General features: G+C 36.4%; 1 protein-coding gene across 3 annotated transcripts in view; it reads right to left on the reverse strand.

Moving 5' to 3' along the window:
• Positions 1–17,845, reverse strand: part of LOC107740567 (disco-interacting protein 2 homolog B-A-like) — a 32,408-nt gene extending 14,563 nt beyond the window's left edge. For all 3 annotated transcript variants that reach the window (XM_016553016.1, XM_016553017.1, XM_016553015.1), the window contains exons 1-5: positions 17,603–17,845; positions 5,908–5,979; positions 5,333–5,494; positions 3,950–4,075; positions 2,783–3,049 (exon numbers count right to left, since the gene is read on the reverse strand). In XM_016553016.1, coding sequence (XP_016408502.1) covers positions 2,783–3,049; positions 3,950–4,075; positions 5,333–5,494; positions 5,908–5,979; positions 17,603–17,687 — 712 coding nt within the window. In that variant the 5' untranslated portion in view covers positions 17,688–17,845. The remainder of the gene's footprint in view (positions 1–2,782; positions 3,050–3,949; positions 4,076–5,332; positions 5,495–5,907; positions 5,980–17,602) is intronic.
• Between the last annotated feature and the right edge of the window lie 1,165 nt (positions 17,846–19,010).

The following is a 19,010-nucleotide window of genomic DNA, read 5'->3' on the forward strand; positions in this document are numbered from 1 at the left end:
TCAAGAATTGCATTTATTTAGACGCAGAACGTCTTTACGACCACATCAAACAGGAGACTTTTCAGACGCGCACTCCAACTTCACCTCAGCACCAGGTGCTAGTCAAATGCGGAAAATGTACAGGTGATGAGGGAGCTTCAGTAGAACAACAGTGAACTGCGGGTCAGATGAGATTTTGTCAGGCCATATGTCAGTAAAAACGAATTTTCCTGTCCTGTCAGCGGTTATACTGTGCTCTTCAATTGTATGCACTAATGCAGCAGCACGTGCTGTGCATTTCATATTAAAGCGCAAAAGAAACTATGAGCATGCAGTGTCGTAGTTATGTCATCAGTTAAAGTTACCAAAAAGGCAATTAAAGCTGCCTTAAATCTGTGCATACATGTATTTATTATATGAGTCACATTTAAGATCGTGTCTCTGAAATGCATCCTGGAGCGCCCCAGCACTGTCTACCTCATCTAACACACTCAACTCCTCAGCTTATTATAGAGACACCAAAAGTGAGTCAGAAAAGGTAAAGAGTTGTGAGAAAATATGATGCGTGTCAGATTAGCTGTTCAGCAGTGGCAGCAGCCAAAATAACCTAACAATCCTGTAGCTTTAAGAATTTAGTGATCCTGTAGCTTGACTAAATTAAGAATTTAGTGTTTGATAACTTTATCCAATTTCTGTAGATTTCCTACTAGCTGAAGGGCACAGGTGAATATGACACTTATTATAATTGGTTTATGTGAAAATTGTTTTAGGTTAAACGTTATTTAAATGTTATTTTTAAAGTCTAATAAATGTTAAAGTTGATAGCTCTCAATTATACTGTAATGTTGAATGGTTATAGTCAATGGTTAAATATTAGAAAAAAATTTTTATCAGTGATTGTGACAGCTGTGCTGCTCACAAACGCACGAAGACGAAGGTTTATCAAGTCTTTAATCCAACACACTGGTAATCCAACAAGGGTAATCCAACACACAGGGTAGCATAAACGCAGACGCTGACATTGACGAGACCGGACAAACTAGAACTGAACACACAGGCACTTAAATACACAGACCAAACAAGGATAATTAACTACACACCTGAACAAAATGACATGATTAACTCAATGAGGGGGACGATGCAAGAGGAAAACAAAGTCCAAGCTGAATGACACTGTGACAGATTGTCCCCCTCCCGGAAAGTGCAACCTCGCATCGTAGAGAGAAGGATGAGGCGATGAGGAGATGGTGAAGGGATGGCAAAGGGTGGGCAGGCACGCCAGCAGAGAAATGCAGGAGGTTCGGGAGGAGGACGGACAACCGGGAGGACGACAAACAAAATCCAGGGAGGTGCAGGTGGAGGAGATGACCAGGAAGGAGCCTTGAGCAGGAGAGGGTAGGTGGAGACCAGGGCACAGCCAGGACTGCACTCCATGGCGGCTGCGCTAGAGGGAGGAGCCAAGGCGAGCTGTGTTGACGAGACCCGACAAACTAGAACTGAACACACAGGAACTTAAATACACAGACCAAACAAGGATAATTAACTACACACACCTGAACAAAATGACACAATTAACGGTGGAATGGTACAAGATGAAAACAATGTCCAAACTGAATGACATTGTGACGGTGATACTTGCCTTCAGTCATAAAAAGATGCCACTAAACAAATATTAAAAAAATATTATGTCTTTATGTTGTTTCTACATTAACTTAAAGATTGAATGTGAAATTACTGCAATATAAATGTATATTTAAAAACTTTATAAAATATAATTATACAATTGTAAAGTAATTTAATTTCAAATCAATATTTCATGTTATTTTATTTATTTATTGGCTAAGTAGCTGAGTAATTTGTGCCTTTATCGTGAGATAATGTACAGTCCATCGCTCATTATCCCAAAATAAATCTCTTCAGGGCGCTACAATATTGATCACCCTGTCAGGGTTTATTTTACCTACTGTACATTATCTCTTACATAACTGTCTCTGGTTTTATTGTGTCTCATCATCATCGTACATTACTGTTTTCATAATCTTTCATCAAAATGGAATAACTTTCTCTGTCTCTGTGGGCTAAGGCTGTGTAGGTAGAGAAAAATTAAATTAACCAATAATATCAGCCTACTGATTATTCTGTTTCAGGTCTGATGCAAATAAACAGTTTTTTGTAAGGGTGCAAATGGCGTTTCATGTTGTCTATACATTCACAGTTGATTATTGGTAGATTTTCTAGGCTAACCTCACAGTCTACAGACTGTCTACAGTTACTGTCTGCATTTCACACACACTCAAGGTACGTAATTTGCAGGAAAAGCACACACTCTGAAAAAAAAAAAAACAGTATGAGATCAAGTGTGTATTAAGGTAACAAGTTCACCCACTTCTCTAAGAACCTTTATTAATCTTTCATCAGTTCCTATGGACAGACCAATCATTCATAGGCTTTAAACACACAGGTGGGGCAGAGGCTTAAAGGTGGGGCATGTGGAGGGGCAGATAATATTCATAACTCACAACAAATTTTACACACAGGGCAAGGTGAAAGACTGCTAACACTTAATTTTACCTCTTCCTATTCTTCTCACTGACAGTCACAAAAAAAATAAATGAAAAGAAAACAAACATTTAGAAGAAGAAAACATAAGAGACAAACTATTTAGAAATAATAAAGCAATGAAAACACATGCAAAAATGGCTGGTTAACCAGATAAAATTAAAACTTAAAACCAAATGATACAAATGAAAAATCAAAAATTTATTAACAATGGCATAAATAGTGTGGGGTAATTGTGACTCACCGATGCGTGTCTGAGTGAAGGCCTCTGCCAGGGCGGAGGGCTGGGAGTGGGAGTGGGGCGGGTGGACAGGTGCGGGTGGAGGTGGGACCTGCTGAGACTGAGGCTGAGGAGCCTGGGTGGGCCGAGACTCCCCATGGGAGAGAGTGGAGGAGGCGGAGGAGGAGGTGGAGGAGCCGTGCAGAGAGCTATTAATCCAGGTGTCTGGAGACTGCTGAGGCCCTGCACTTTCACTTGACACGGCCTCATCATCAGAGGAAGAGGAGGAGTCTAACAGAGAGAGAGAGAGAGAGAGAGAGAGAGAGAAAGAAGAAAGAAAGAAAGAAAGAAAGAACAAGAGAAAATAAATTAAAAGACAAGGAAGAGAATGATAGAATAAGTATAAGAAAAATAATGGTAAGAACTATTTAGGCAGTTTTATAATGTTTTTCCTAAGAATAGTAAATGTGGTTGTCACGATACCAAATTGTCAATACCAGTACAATTTCTACAAATTTTAACACCACAGCAAAAACAAAAGTTATGCTAAACATATACATTATTTTAAATACATTAATAGATAATAAATATATATTTTTAATAAATATATTTATCTATAATACAATAATACATATAATAATAATTAATTATTTTTATTTACTTTTTTAACTTTTTAATTCGTTTGAATTGTATTCCTTAATATTTATATGTATTATAAGTCTATATTAATATTAACAAATTAAATTAAAACTAATTACATGTTAAAATAAAAAGTACCTTAAATTAAAATAATTTATATGATTAGATATAAAAGTAACTTATGTAAAAAAATTAATTTAAAAGTAGTAAATGACTAAATGTTCAAATTTGAAAAGTACAACACACAAAATACAAATTGTAACAATTTAGTTAAAACTTAAATAACTGATCCAATATTCACTGCATGATTATTATATAAAATACATAAGGATAAAGATTTGATGCTGTCAGAGTTTCACTGAGAAATACCGGTACTTTTGCCATTTTAAACAGGAAAAGTGTAAGATCTTGATTGGCTATACTAACTATTAACTATATAATGATATACTTCCTTACTATATGTGGTATGGTTCTGTACATTTACGTGAGATATTCTTCTCTAGCACTCTAATATATTAGTGAAATGGTTTATTTGGTGCTTGCATATATTACCTGGTGGGGTGCAGTTGTCAATTGGTGACTGTACATATGCGGACCGACGTTTGGTTGGCATGGGCAGTGCCATCTTTTCCTCTTTATGCTTGGCCAGAGCTGCCTGAACTGCCTCAGTGTGGATATCTGAGACAAAAAGAAAAAGAAAAAACTGGAAACAGACCGTTTTTTTACTTGGACCTCTGAGCATGTTTGGTTTTATCCAAAGCGACAGGTACAGTATGACATCCTGGGGTTAAATGCTTTACTCCAGAGTACAAGACTAATTGGAATCTCATTAACTTTCTTTCTGTACCTTGATATAAATCAGTAACTCCTGTATTATCAGTAAACCTTCTTAACCGATAGTTTTGGAAATGCTTGCATTTGCATTTGGAAATGCTTGCAAGGCCCTGAACATAAATTATGCAGTGAAATCAACTGATTGAATCCGCAGGACTAATGAAACTGCTCTCTGACAACAGTAGGACAGTAAAATATATAATCACATCTGTGGCGAGCACCTGAAAAAGCAATCAACAATCAAATAAGCAAGCTGCCATCTTTCAATTGCCACAAAGCACCAGAAATCCAAAGTGACACATTTTATCTAGGCAACCATTTTGTCCAAGTATGACTGCCATGGCAGATGACTAAACAGTTCCTTCAAGGATGTGGTCAGAGGACAGGCAAAATTACCATCTGCAGACTCTGTAAACCTCGCACCCCATAAATCTTAGGTAAAGGCCAGTCCATTTACAGCTTGCAAATTGGAGCTCTAAGTTTTAAAGGTGAAGTGTGTGATTTGTTCTATGTTGAAATACTTTTTAATGTGCAGAGATCACTATAAGTAACCCATATAAGTACGTTTATAAGTAAGCCGGGGGCTGTATATCATTACACCGCCGTACATCATATTTGCTGAATGAAATCTAATACTTGTTTCTTACTAATTTTGCAGTGCGGATTCCAAAAATACTGATGCATTTTGTAGCTCTTTGCTTTCGACAACCATTTTAAGGAAATCTTGTTTATGAACTTGTGCTTATGTAAAGTTCTTTGACATTAAATAAAGTATTTGAACATATTTTTCCACTTCTTTATACACTCCTATATATTAAATTTTGTGAAAAAAAGTATTGGATGGAAAGTTTATATATATATATCAAATCAGCAGAATGTTTTTTTTTCAAGACAAAGGGCTGTGATATTTTTGCTATATCGTTTAGTGCCATTAGAGGCAAAACATTATCAGCCTCTATAATGGCTGATAAAATGAATTGTCTTTTGTTTAGTGGTGCTAAAGGCAAAAACATCACCTTTGAAGAACTAAAACGCACTATAATGGCTGATAAAATGAAAAAGAAACAGAAAACGATTTGTATGTTGTCAGGCTGTTCTAACCTGATCTGTAGCGTTCATCTCTAGTCCCACTGCTCCGGTGTGGACGCCGTGTGCGCCGGTGGTGAGAAGAGGAGGAGGACGAGTTCGAAGGGCCAGGTTCAGGTGCAGAGGCGGAGCTTGGACCAGGAGACTGTGCATCATAGGCTGGAGGCGGAGCCAAATCTGTAGAGACAATAAGAGTGAACTTCATGCAAACTAGCAGACGCAGTCAATGATTACAGAAAATGGAAGATATGAATGGGAAGTAGATGTGAAAAGCTGTTTAATCTCCAATCTCTCCAGCATGAAAAAAGACAAAAATCAGCCTAACAAATCCTACATATCTCACATCAGCGACTGTCAATAAAATAATAGCAATTCATGCTGCAGTCCAATGCATGAACAGTAGAGGGCAGTACAGAGGGACTCTAGATGGAACCCTTCAACCTCAAGAGGAACAGCCTGAGAAGATGTTTCATAACCACATTATCATATGAGTCAGTGGACAACTGAGAAAAACAAGGAGAAAGATACTATGGCAGAAAAGGAGATGGAGGGAAGAAGGTGCATAAGCAGGGAGATTTCTGTATTCTTACTTTGTGTTTGTGTCAAGTAGGGTGCTAAAACTTTGGCCCTCTTCTTCTCGTATCCTTTTTGTGTGATGTCACCTAAAAAAGAGAGATAGCATGATTACCTGTTAATTTCATTTTTGGCTGAATGTCTTTCAAAACAGTCAGATAGATTGTGGTTGGACAAAACACACATCTTTCCACCTCATTTCTGTGTAATATTCAACATGCAGTGGCCTTCCAAAAAGTTTTTATACAGTTCAAATGCAAAAATATATATATATATTTAAATTTTTTATAAATTTCTTTTGCATTTATTTTAAATGAGAAAAGCTAATTTATTTATAGCTTAAGTGTCAAAATGTTTTGGGGTCAGCGCATTTCTTTTGTAACCAGGGGTATGTGTAGGAAAAAGGGAAAGATTTTAATTTTGCATTGTCAAGCAGAAATTATGACTTAAAATAAAGTTATAAATGATTGTGAACATATTAAAATAACTGTGATTATCTAATGATTTTTGTGCATATATACACTAATGTTCAAAAGATTAAAAAAAGTAATACTACTCAACACGGATGCATTAAACTGATCAAAAGTGACAGCAAAGGCATTTACAATGTTACAAAATATTTCTAATTCAACTAAATGCTGTTCTTTTGAACTTTCATTCATCAAAGAATCCCAAAAGAAATGATCACTTTTTTTTTTTTTTTACTGTATTTTTGATCAAATAAATCCAGCCTTGCTGAGCATGAGAAAACAAAACAAAAAACATCTTTAAAACACATTTTAAAAATCTTATTGACCCTGAACTTTTGAACAGTAGGGTATACGCATTGGCATTGTAGTAGCAGATTATTAATAATGATAATGCTAAATAATATCTGGTAAAATATGATTTCAAAGGAACACTTTTTAGCTGTTGATGGAGGAGGTTTGGAAACACTGGTTTAGAAACATCCAAATCCTTAAAGATCATCGCAATCTTACATTCTAAGAGCCAAGTTGATTTGTGTGAGTTAGTGCTGCATCATGTGTGTGCTTGTGAGTGTGAAAGAGCAGAATGTGTAATCTAGTGGGATTATGCAGGATGGAGAGAGCTTTGGTTATGATACGTGAGCAGCTCAAGCTCATTTCAACACACCCCCTGTAGGGGAAAGATTTCAAAAGAGATAACAGAAAAATATTTATTATAATCCCATAGAAATCAGATTGGCCCTTATGCTTAAGTGTTGACAGTAAACAGCACAGATTCATGAGACAGGCTACTAAACAAATCATTCTTTCAAAGCATTTTCAACATTAAAAAGGGGAAAATAGCCAAAGAAGAGTCAACTCCCATAAGTAATGCATGAGGACCGAACCCAGCTGCACCATGGGATATTTTTAGCTTCACCAGACTGTTCTATCACATGTAGCTATGAAGGGGGTTATGTATATGTGTATATTCTGTATATGATTATTTTAGTGTTGTTCAGAAGGAATGGTTTTGAACAGTAAATGACAAAGTCAACTTTCAAGACAAGTAGATGTGCTCTTCTAAGTCAGCCACAAGCTAGAAGGTTTTATTGGTGGCCTAAGGTGGTCCAGTCCACAGTGAGGCTCAGATGGATTGTGGTTGGTTGTTGGGAGAATCATGATAATGTGAAGTGAGTGATAACAGACTAAGGCAGAAATCTACATTAAGCCTTGACCAGTCACTCACTCGCTCACATCCATGACCTAAAGTTAGACATCAACACACACTGTCAGTCTATGCATCAGTAACCTGTGACATTTATGCTACAATCCCACCTCAGAATCTCACTACCACAAATCAGAGATCTAAATTTGGAATTTTATTAACTGTGTACTTTCAATGTAATATAGTAACATTTTAATATAGTCAAATGCCATACAACCTGCAATCTAACGTCTGAACATTAATCTTAAAGGGATAGTTCACCCAAAAATGAAAATGACTCCATGATTTACTCACCCTCAAGCCATCCTGAAATCTCAACCACCATTCACTGCCATTATAAAGCTTGGAAGAGCCAGGACATTGTTTAATATAACTCTGATTGTATTCATCTTAAAGAAAGTCATATACATCTAGGATGGCTTGAGGGTGAGTAAATCATGGGGTCATTTTCATTTTTGGGTGAACTATCCCTTTGATTTGTAATCCAGACATTATGCCTGAACTCTAACCTTAATTCCAAAGATAAAACCCTTATTTCAAATTTACATTCTTAAACTCTAATTCAAATATACTGAACTGTCCTGAAAGGTAAATTATTCCAGGACTTAAAGCCAAACTATACTGGCCTGAGATCCCAATCTTATTTTTTAAACTAGTATCAATGCAATAAATCCATAATAATCTCTGTAATCCAACATTTATCATAAAAATCCAATCCAAATACTTTTCTATTGTGGATCCTTAGTCTGAATTGAGCTAATATCTGAACATCAAGAGGGTTTGAAAATCTATTTAATCATGACAGCTCTGTGATCTTGTATTTGCAAGGCATTATGGGCAAACGTCCTATGACAAGCAACATTTATCAGCACAGCACTTCTTTTCCCGTCTCTGGCATTTTCCATGATTTAGTTTGTGCATACATAAACATCTATTGGCATGCATGCATACACACTGACAAACACGTGGGGATTTCCTTGGCCTTGAGAGAAAGGAGTTGAGGGAGGATGCCACCCCTTTAAGAGATAAAGCTACATGAGTGTTACTGTTTCACTGCAAGTTCTGTTAGCAAGATAGAAATGATTAGAGATAACCTACAAGTGACTAGGTGTTTTTGTCATTCTTGTATAAATGTACATTTTACATGCATTTTAATATTAACTGAGGGACTAAATGGAATAAGTAATAACTGAATTAAACTTTGAAACATTAATAAAACAATATATTTCAAAAAATAAAATCAACAAAATAAATGAATTTTAAATTCTGGAGGGAAAAATGGCTTTAGCAAATAAATAAAACACACTACCATTCTTATGCTCATAAAGACTGCATTTATTTGCTTACAAAACAGTAAAAATAGTAATTTTGTAAATTATTATTAATTTATCATTTTAAAATTTAAAATATTTAAAAAATAAATTTAAAATAATATATTTAAAATGTGAATTATTCCTGTGATGGAAACTCTTGATGTTCCAAAAAAAAAAATTGTTTATGTAAATGGCTTCACATTATGCATTTTCTGTAAAGGTAATTACAATAGAGACTGAACCATCTAATCCCTAAGTGACTTTCTATACGACAGACATGCACAACAGCTGCTCGGACTGTGGGAAAGTTGGATCTGGAGCAGGAATATGTGCGTGTCTCACTGTCTAGAGTGTGTGTGTGAGAGAGAGAGAGAGAGAGAGAGAGAGACCATTAAGTCTCAATTAATTTTTTTTATTGACTGTAAGAGAGAACTTGTCTTGCTCTTTTGAAAAGCGTTAACTTTCCCTGACTACACTGTTTTCAGATCCTCATATCCACCCTCCCTCTGGTGTGCTGCATCACTGGCCCTGAAACACTATGACACAACAGAATGCCCACAATGACTTTCACTCAAGACACAATACAGCAATCTCTCCATTGTGTCCCTACACACACACACACACACACACACAGCCTTGGTTATCGACCACCTGAATTTCATTGCCCTCCTGTTCTTTTGTCCACATCCAACATTCTATCTTTCCTTACACACACACACACACACACATTTCATTTCCCTCTGGATGATGTCATGTTCTCCAGTGCTAAATCTTCTACCCTATGACATGGTTTCCTGTTCTGCTGAGAATATAAAAACAGACTGTGAGAGACAGAGAGAAACACAGACAGACAGAGAAAAAGACACAACAGGGAGTTCAATTCATTCTTATCTGTTCTTGACTGCTATATTATACAACCAGATCTACAAACCGGCTTTGAAAACCCGCTCACGGAAACAGTAAAGTCAGGGTTACCAGGGTGTGTGCATGCAGGTGACAACAAGACTCAAATTACCACTTCACACACCTGGGAACATGCCTTGTCAGGTGTAACCTTCCTAATTCACTTTGTAACACAGAATATGGGGATGATCTGACCTGTGTTTACAGTGTGCTTTATCGTGTGCAAGTTAAAATGCTGTCAAACTTTAACATGAAGAGGTGTCCAGATCAGCCAAAATAACATAAAACAGTTTAAAGCCCTATTAAAGCTTTTAGGACCCTAATAATTTTTTTTATTATTAATTACATTATTTTTAGGGAAAATTTTACTTCAGTTCTGAATTCAGAGCCTCATTCTCATTATTGTAACATGAAAAGAAAATTATAATTTATACAAGTATTTTATATTAAAAAAAACGTTTCATTATTACATTTGTTGTACTGCGTTTAACAGTTAAAAAACTGATTATTAAAATAATTTCAACATTGAGAATAAATTACCACCCAGAACTTCCTAGCAACCACCTAACAACAAGCTAAACACCACTCAACACTTTTGCAACCACATAGCAACACTCACGCAAACCCCCAGCATTGTGACAGCAGGATTTGTGTAGGAAAGCACCCTTTTCATTGCCCTCAGCTATTTTTACAATTATGTTGCGACACAAAAATTACACACTTCACCTTTCAGCAGCCCTCTAATAAAGGTCATACTGTGTGGTGTGTGATACAGTTCAAAGATTTTATGTCATACTGTTTTAGCTGTTCTTGTGGCATATGGGCTTCTTACTGCTTCTAGCTTTATACCTTATGAATGAGACCAGCCTAAGGCCAACTCTACTGTTACCATAGCAACTATGACTCTAAATACAACCCACCCAAATACATACATACACACATCAAAACAACACAAAAGCCTACTCAGATGAGAAATTATCTGTGCATGTTTGGAGAGATCATTTTAGCCACAATAAAAGCACAGGGTTCTTTAAAACAGGTCTGTTAATGTAAGGCCAGAAAAATGCGCGCTCTTGCATTGTACTTGGTGACAAACCTTAGTATTCATGGTATTTTCATCAGTATTCAAATTATTTCTCCGCAATGACAATAACAGACTTGAAAAAGAAAACAGACTATTGAAGAAGACAGTTTATATTAATGACTGCTATAGCAGTGGCAACACTGAGAACTCAACGCATTCTTGTGATACATTATGAATTGCATTCTGAAGGTGTTGTCACATTTACCATTGCACTATGAAACCCAGTCACTTCAAAAGGAATCACTGTGTGAGTTTCGAGTGAAGGCGAAAAAGTTCCCCAAACAGATTTTGCATGCTTTTCAGTTGGTCATGCGAATCTGCCGCTTTAAAAGAAAAAAGCTAATTGATTTGGAAGTGACTTCTGTGTGAGCTGTGCTTCATTCAGCCCTATATTATTTACAATAGACTTTTTTATTTGTTCTTTTTTTGTTTTTAATTTAGCAGAAATTTTGCTAATGTGACCGCCGCACCTTCACACTTTTCACAAAAATACAAGGTGAAAAAAATCTGCACAGAAAATTTAAATTGAATCTTTGATATGCACCATGAATGATTACTACAGTAAATTCATATGTGGTATTTACATAGTACAAAAAAAAAATACCATGGTATACGTCCAAAAACATGGTACTTTTTGCTAGCAAGGACTTTTGACTCCAAGAGTCCATCTTGATGAGTGTTACCTGAGTGGAAAGTGTTATGAAACAGATATAAGCTTCACCTGGCAGCTGGAAAAACTCTGCTCGCTGACTGAATTTGTGTCTATAGTGTGTGTCTACCAGAAGTAAAGTGTGCATCTCTTCCTTTTCAAACCTGATGTCCATCACAGACCGGTGAATAATTCAGTTAGCGAGGAACCCATATCGCAAGCATTGCAAAATATATTAACTATTAACATGTCCTGTGTGGCATGCACTTCAGATCGAGCTAGCTACACGAACCAGTAAAGATTTTTTTTTTTTTTTAAGGAAACAACAAGCAATAACATGGTGGGAAAGAGGAGAAAACAGAGAGAAGATAGTGGGAGAGACAGCAAAACATGTCCGAAAGCTTGCTGTGAATCATGGGTAAATGAGTGTATTTGCTTCCCGATGCTCTGTGACCTAGTTTAGAGTAATCTCTCTCTCTCTCTTTGTTTTGTCCCTAGGTCTCTCTCCCCCACTCTGCCTCTTTCTCTCTTTTTATTTACAATTCAGAAAGCCCGCCTGTCCTCCTACAGTCACAGTGGGTGCTTAGCTACTGAGGTTACCTGAACAGATGCACACAATCAGACATTATACAGCTGGTCCGAGCCTCTTTAGTTTAAGTATATGCTGACCAGCTATGGAAGAGGATTTCCACACACACACAACTCATTTGATCAGCTTAAGTGCATAAAAGCGTCTGAGCATGTGCTGGGAATTCAAGCAGAGATCACGACTGCTCAGCCCTGATGCTTTCAATGGTGCTCATTGTGTGTGAATGTGTCACAACCTCCTATCTCCACCCCTCTTCCTCTGTCATGAAGACACACACACAGAAACAAACTATTTCATTCACAACACACGTACATTACAAATAATGAATACTTGCTGATGGTGTAGTCTCTGCAGACCTGTCATCTTAAAATCATCTCCTGTCTTGTTACTGTAGTGTAAACAAATACATGCACACAAGTAATTGCTTTAACACTATTTTATATGTACAAATATATACTTGATAAATATAGTATGTTATGACTTAATTTGTATAATTTACAGGACTTAACAATCAGGAAGTGTTTTCTGTTGGCCAAGGAAAAATTTAGCAATTTTAGCTACATATTTTTAAATGTATGCATGTTTAAATACAGTGGGTATAGAAAAGAATCACCCCAATTTAAAATTATCACATTTTGTTGCTTTGCAGCCTGAAATGAAGATGGATACAGTTTTTGTTTTATCCAGCTGTATTTACTCATTGCAGCTTATAACATCTAAGTGAAAGATATAACACCAACATGTCATAAAAAAATAAAAAACAGAATCATTGAGTTGGAAAAAGCATCACCCCCTTGCTGCAGTATTTTGTTGAACCACTTTTGTTTTAATTACAGCCTTTAGTCTGTAGAGATATGACTCTACTAACTTTGCACATCTAGACTTTGCAATATTTGTCCACTCTTCTTTGCAGAACTGTTCAAGTTCAGTTAAATCTGATGGTGACTGTTTGTGGACTGCAGTCTTCAAGTCATTCCACAGATTTTCAATGGGGAAGTCTGGGCTCTAACTAGGTCATGCAAGGACATTCACCTTTTTCTCCTTCAAGGCCAAATAATTCAATTTTAGTCTCATCTGCCTCAGAATGTTCAAGGTGCATTTTGGCAAAGCTCAGGCTGACTGCATGTGGCCTTTCTTGAGGAGTGGCTTTTTTCTTGCAGCCCTCCCATACAAGCCACATTTGTGGAGAATTTGTGATATTGTTGTCACATGCACATAAATTCCTGCAACTGCTTCAGTGTTGCTGTAGGCCTCTTGGTCGCCTCTCTGAGCAGTTTCCTCCTGGCTCTTTCATCCAGATGTGCCATTGAGAAGGTGATTAGCTACTCCTGATGGAGTTTAAGTAATTTTTAGGAGGGGGATGATCCTTTTTCCCACTCAGTGATTCTGTTTTTTTATTTATTTATTTTTTTCTGATAAGTTGGTGTTCTGCCCTCTTATCAACGCCCTGCTTGATTTGGCAGACAGATAACGCCTTCCAATAACAACAGAAGCAAGGAATCTTTTCTCCAGCTTTACTATCGATCTTGAAATAACGTAAAACTGTAAACATACAAGAAAATACAGAAATATAAGCATGTAAATCAATAAATAAAAATGAATGAATGTATGAATGAATGAATAAAGTGTGAGAACATTATAGTGGTTGTTCTGCCCTCTTATCAAACGCCCTGCTTGATTTGGCAGACAGATAACGCCTTCCAATAACAACAGAAGCAAGGAATCTTTTCTCCAGCTTTACTATCGATCTTGGAATAACGTAAAACTGTAAACACAAAAAATACAGAAATATAAGCATGTAAATCAATAACGTGATCACATAAGACATAACAAGCTCTTTATACAGAGAATGACTAGCATCGCATCATCAGAAATAGATCGCACAATTTGCACGATAAAGGCAATAAGGTTAACATCCGGCATATAAAGTATAAAGAATTAACTAAACATAAAGAATCACAATATAGAAATGTTTTCATACCGAATGTGCCTTCGGATCAACTTAAATCGGGGAATGAAAGCAGCCATAATCGCATAGTCTTCTCTGCTGCTGCTGGAGGTCTGACTCATGATTATGACGTCCTCATATAAGGACTCTACAACCTTACATGCAGTACCCAACTTTGAACAGGGCGCCTAACTATAATCTTTCAATTAGACCAGGGGTGGCGAACGTCGGTCCTGGAGAGCCGCAGCCCTGCAGAGTTTTGCTTCAACCCTAATCAAACACACCTGAACAAGCTAATCAAGGTCTGAAGGGTTACTAGAAAGCTACAGGCAGGTGAGTTTTAATTAGGGTTGGAGCTGTACTCTGCAGGGCTGCAGCTCTCCAGGACCGGAGTTCGCCACCGCTGAATTAGACTAAATATCAAATGTTCTTGTAGAACAGCACAGTTGGTGTTATATCTTTCACTTGGATGTTATAAGTTGTAAGTAATATTAAGCCTATTTGTAGAGTTTACAGGGTTCAACAATAAGGATTTGTTTTCTGCTGACAGGAAAAATGTAGCAATTTTAGCAACGTATTTATAAATGTATGGATATTATATGAAAGGACATTTTGTGTATTTTACATGTATGGATATTTTTAATAATTATTAAGCATAATTAAAATTAAGATTTCTGTACAAAAGATACATTTAAGAGAAATGTATAGAAATATTTTCTAAAAAAAAAACAAATCTGAAATTTGTTGTTGAATGTCTTTGAAATATATCACTTTACTGAAGTAAAATGAGAAGTAAATGCACAGCCCCAGAGAGGGAAAATTATACTGTGTAAGGAAGAATTATACTGTATAAATAAATCATTCATACCATCCTTAGCCACATGTGTGGTACAATGTCCAAAAAAACATGCCATTAGCATGGAAACATATCCAATACCATCATATTTTACAGTACTATTTTGTTAGTGACAACTGTTACTATTCATACAAATGTGTTAATATTGTCATAACACATTATTCTGCTATTAAAATAATAAAAGGCCTATGCTATCTAAGCAGGCTAAAAATAACAGCAGCCCCATAAACTATACTGTCAAACATATGGCCAAAACTACACTACTATTATGTCTGAACCCAAACAAAAATCGTCAAAGCAGGGTCTTTGAGCAGTGAGCTGAAAGCAGCCATACTCTCCCACTGGTCATTTCAGTCTTCAAAGACTTAAATAAAGAGTCTTTCATTGTGACCTTTTCTTTGTGCTGTCACCTGTCATTAGTGCAAAGGCAAGATGATATGGGTGTGATGCTAAACATATGCTCATATACATGCTAAAACTTTAACACAAACCTCGCTACTTACTGAATGAGTCCGTTTTGACTGTATTTTAAAGGCTGCAGTAGGCATCGCCTGTCTAAGAGCCAAAAAGTGAGGACTGTAGGTGGGGACTGTGAATTGTGCCAGGACTGCATTGTGGGCTTTGAGAAACAGATACGCAGTCTTAGCTAATACATAAATATATATATGACGATACAAAATGGTTCAAGATCCAAACCTTTGGGAAATTAAAAACATAAACAGAAAACAGAAAGAGATAGCATGTGTGTGTTTGCAAAACCGCATCAGTAAGGACACAAGACAATGTACGCAACTGTCATAAAACAGAAAAACAACCTGACAATAGTAAGTGAAGCCAAAAGCAAACTAGCCCATCATTTGTAATCTGCCTCCAGGTGCTCTCTTGATTTGCTGTGTGGGAGACATACTGAGAATGAGTCCAGGCTGTACTGATGGATGGCAGATCAGCTGTTATTCCAAACGATTCTCTGGTGCAGAGATAAATGAGAATCTCTTTTTATATTACGGTAATGCTGTTTAAGATATTGTTTTGCTCTTCTGAATCTTTCATACACCACTGCTGAAAGGCTTATATAACACATAAGGATGACTAAACACACAGGCAAACAAACAGAGCCCCTTCTGCAATGAATCACAATGACAATAACGGCACGCTAAATGTAAACAACCACACACATATCTGTGTAATACTTCATCAGTGTATTTTTGATTGTATTTTTGAGGTTTAGACTCACTGTTCATACTGAACACCATTTAAAATGCTAAATAAAGAGTAATATTTAGCTCACATGAAATGTGCATACGTTATTGCATGACATTGAAGCTATATATTCAAAGGCCCGGAAAAGTTTCACATGTGACACCAGTCCACTCTATGCCAAGTTCCATTGTCTGAGTGAGCGATTTACATGTCTTATGGCAAGCTGTTTTAATTTATTCCATAGAACCAACGTCTATTTAATGTTACTAATACTTACTTTAATGTATAAATGCAATTTAATAATGACTAGCATTTTCTTCAAATTTGCAGTTAACTATTCTTTAGATACTAGCAATTACTGGACAGTAATTTTGCTAATTTTAGTGCTTGCAAATGTTTGTCAGTGATTTCTATTGGTCTATTGACAGTCCACTTCGGTTTAATGATATGTATTTATTTAATAAAGATTTAATATTTATAAATAATGTATATCTTAATAAACTTTTAAATAATTTAATACAATGAATAAGAACTAATACTTAATAGTCCTAGTAAAAATGTACATAGGCTACTGATAGTATGTAATAAGAATACATACTATCAGTAACTATTTTAACTATTTATCTGAATGACAGACCTTTGTAGAATTCAATTGAATAATTAGCAAATGAATAAGTAATATTCAATACACAAGTACTAGAGAAATAAATAAATAAATAAAAATACCAGTAAGGAAAAAAGGTACCTTTTCATTCTAAGGAATAAATGGTAAATGCCATACATGACCTCTCATTGAATCTTATAGGTGTTGATTATTTATGGAGGAAACATTAGTTTAGGTCCATTAATAACACGGTCAATGAGTCAAGCAGTAATATCATTAATAAAGCATCGAGCCTTAGGATAAATGTTAGTTTACCCATTATCTTACCCATAAACAGAGTAGCCTACCCATTACAATAACAGCAATATATAGAGTAAATATCACTAAAGCTATTAATTTCAAACAGCAGGCTATTACAAATTTGAAATATTTTTTCCATTATCAAATTATGTAAAGACCAAATATACAACTAACACATAATACTACTTGATGGAGTCTGTGTGAAGTATGAAGAGACACATATGCAGAATAACCGTGGCCTGTAAATAATCACATAAATACGTCCAGCGAGCTTCACAGACGCGGTGTTTTTGTTTTGCGCAACGTAACAGTTAATAAGGAAACATATTAGAGCAATGTCAGGACAATTAAAGCGCAAAACAAAGCGGAATAGACGTTTACAATTCGGATAAATGCGACGTTGAACCAGTGAGATGCAGAAAAAGAGGTCAGTGTGTTTCCGCGAGCGGCGGCGACATTGAAGAATCATCACAGAACCTGTGTGGATGCTCTTCTTGAAGATGCAAGACTGAGCCTGTCAATTCAATACATAACCATCCAAATGCACGCGTTGAAACGAGGAAGGAAGAGCCGTTGTTGTTTAAAGGCTTACCCTCCGACAGCTCCAGATCCAGCTCAGCGAGCTGCTCCCGGACCTCTTGGGGGAGAGCGGACACATCCACACCACGCTCCGCCATTATGGCCCGAAACCGGGAGAAAGAACAGCGCAGAACGGTTTACCGACAACAAAAATACTCGTGTCCTCCTCACAGTGAAAGACAAATGGTATTAGACGGCAGACCAAGCTCCATCATCTCCGCCATGCCGAGAGAGAAATCCCAACCGATGGGAAGAGTCACATGACCAGTACTCGGGATGAGGAGTCTGAGTCTGAGCCTGTGCTCTGAAGCCGCGGCGATTTTGCTCCCTCTGGTGTGGTGAGAGAGAATCGTTCTTTATCTAATGCAATGTGTGTGTATATATATATATATATATATATATACACGTATATATAAAAAAAAATTCCCCAAAAACGAAAATTCTGTCATTATTTACTCACCCTTTTGTCTTTCTAAATCCATAGGCAGTGAAAAAAGGGGAGACATTTTGAAGAAGCTTCACGCAGCTCTTTTCCACACAACATAGCAACCAAGTCTGTCAAAAGAGGGAGAAAAAGATTTTGCACAACCTTAAAATGTACATTTAATTAATCGATATGGTAATATAGGCTACTAAAATCTGTTTTGTACCTTTATAATATACTGACAACCACTCATCACAAGTTGACTTTTCACAAGCTAAGATAACTATAGATAACTATAATATAGAAAGTGCACTGTCTTAAGGTAGTTTTAGACTAGAGATAAGGGTTGTAGTGAATGGGTGATAACATGTTAATTAAGAAATATATCCCTACTTGTGTCCATATCATTGTAAATATTATGTTATACACATATACAAGGCTTGTAATGTTTATATTGCTCACACTGCTAAACAACAGAATGCATAGGCTATGCACGTCATTCAAGCTATTCCATATACACAGAGCAGTCACGCACACAAACCCCACCATACCACCTCTATATACAGTGGAATAGAACACCTTCAAAACAAGATGATAAAAAATGCAGAAAACCAGCTCAAAGCATCTCATTGAATGTACAAGAGGCTAGAGTTCCAACAATGTTTAATTATAACATATCTTAAGGACCGTTTCAGTTAGTCAATATCATACAGTAAGCAATGTTTGTACGCTGACACTCATTTCATATTCACAAGTCTTTAAGGGCTTCACTTACACATTACACAATTTGGGATCAGTGAGTTATACACACTTTGGAAAGCAGTACGTTCTACATCTAAATAGGATAAATCCAGATGCAAGGAAGGTCAGCGACGGAAACTGATATGGCAGATTGGATCATTAAAAAAAAAACACCTAGATAATCTAAACATCATCTAAGCAAAACACATTACGAGAGGAAAAATGATGCCATTGTCCAAAACCTATGAAGCCAATT

The sequence above is a fragment of the Sinocyclocheilus rhinocerous genome, unplaced genomic scaffold (genome assembly GCF_001515625.1).
Source record: "Sinocyclocheilus rhinocerous isolate Xijiao unplaced genomic scaffold, SAMN03320098_v1.1 scaffold3150, whole genome shotgun sequence".
Taxonomy (NCBI): Eukaryota; Metazoa; Chordata; class Actinopteri; order Cypriniformes; family Cyprinidae; genus Sinocyclocheilus; species Sinocyclocheilus rhinocerous.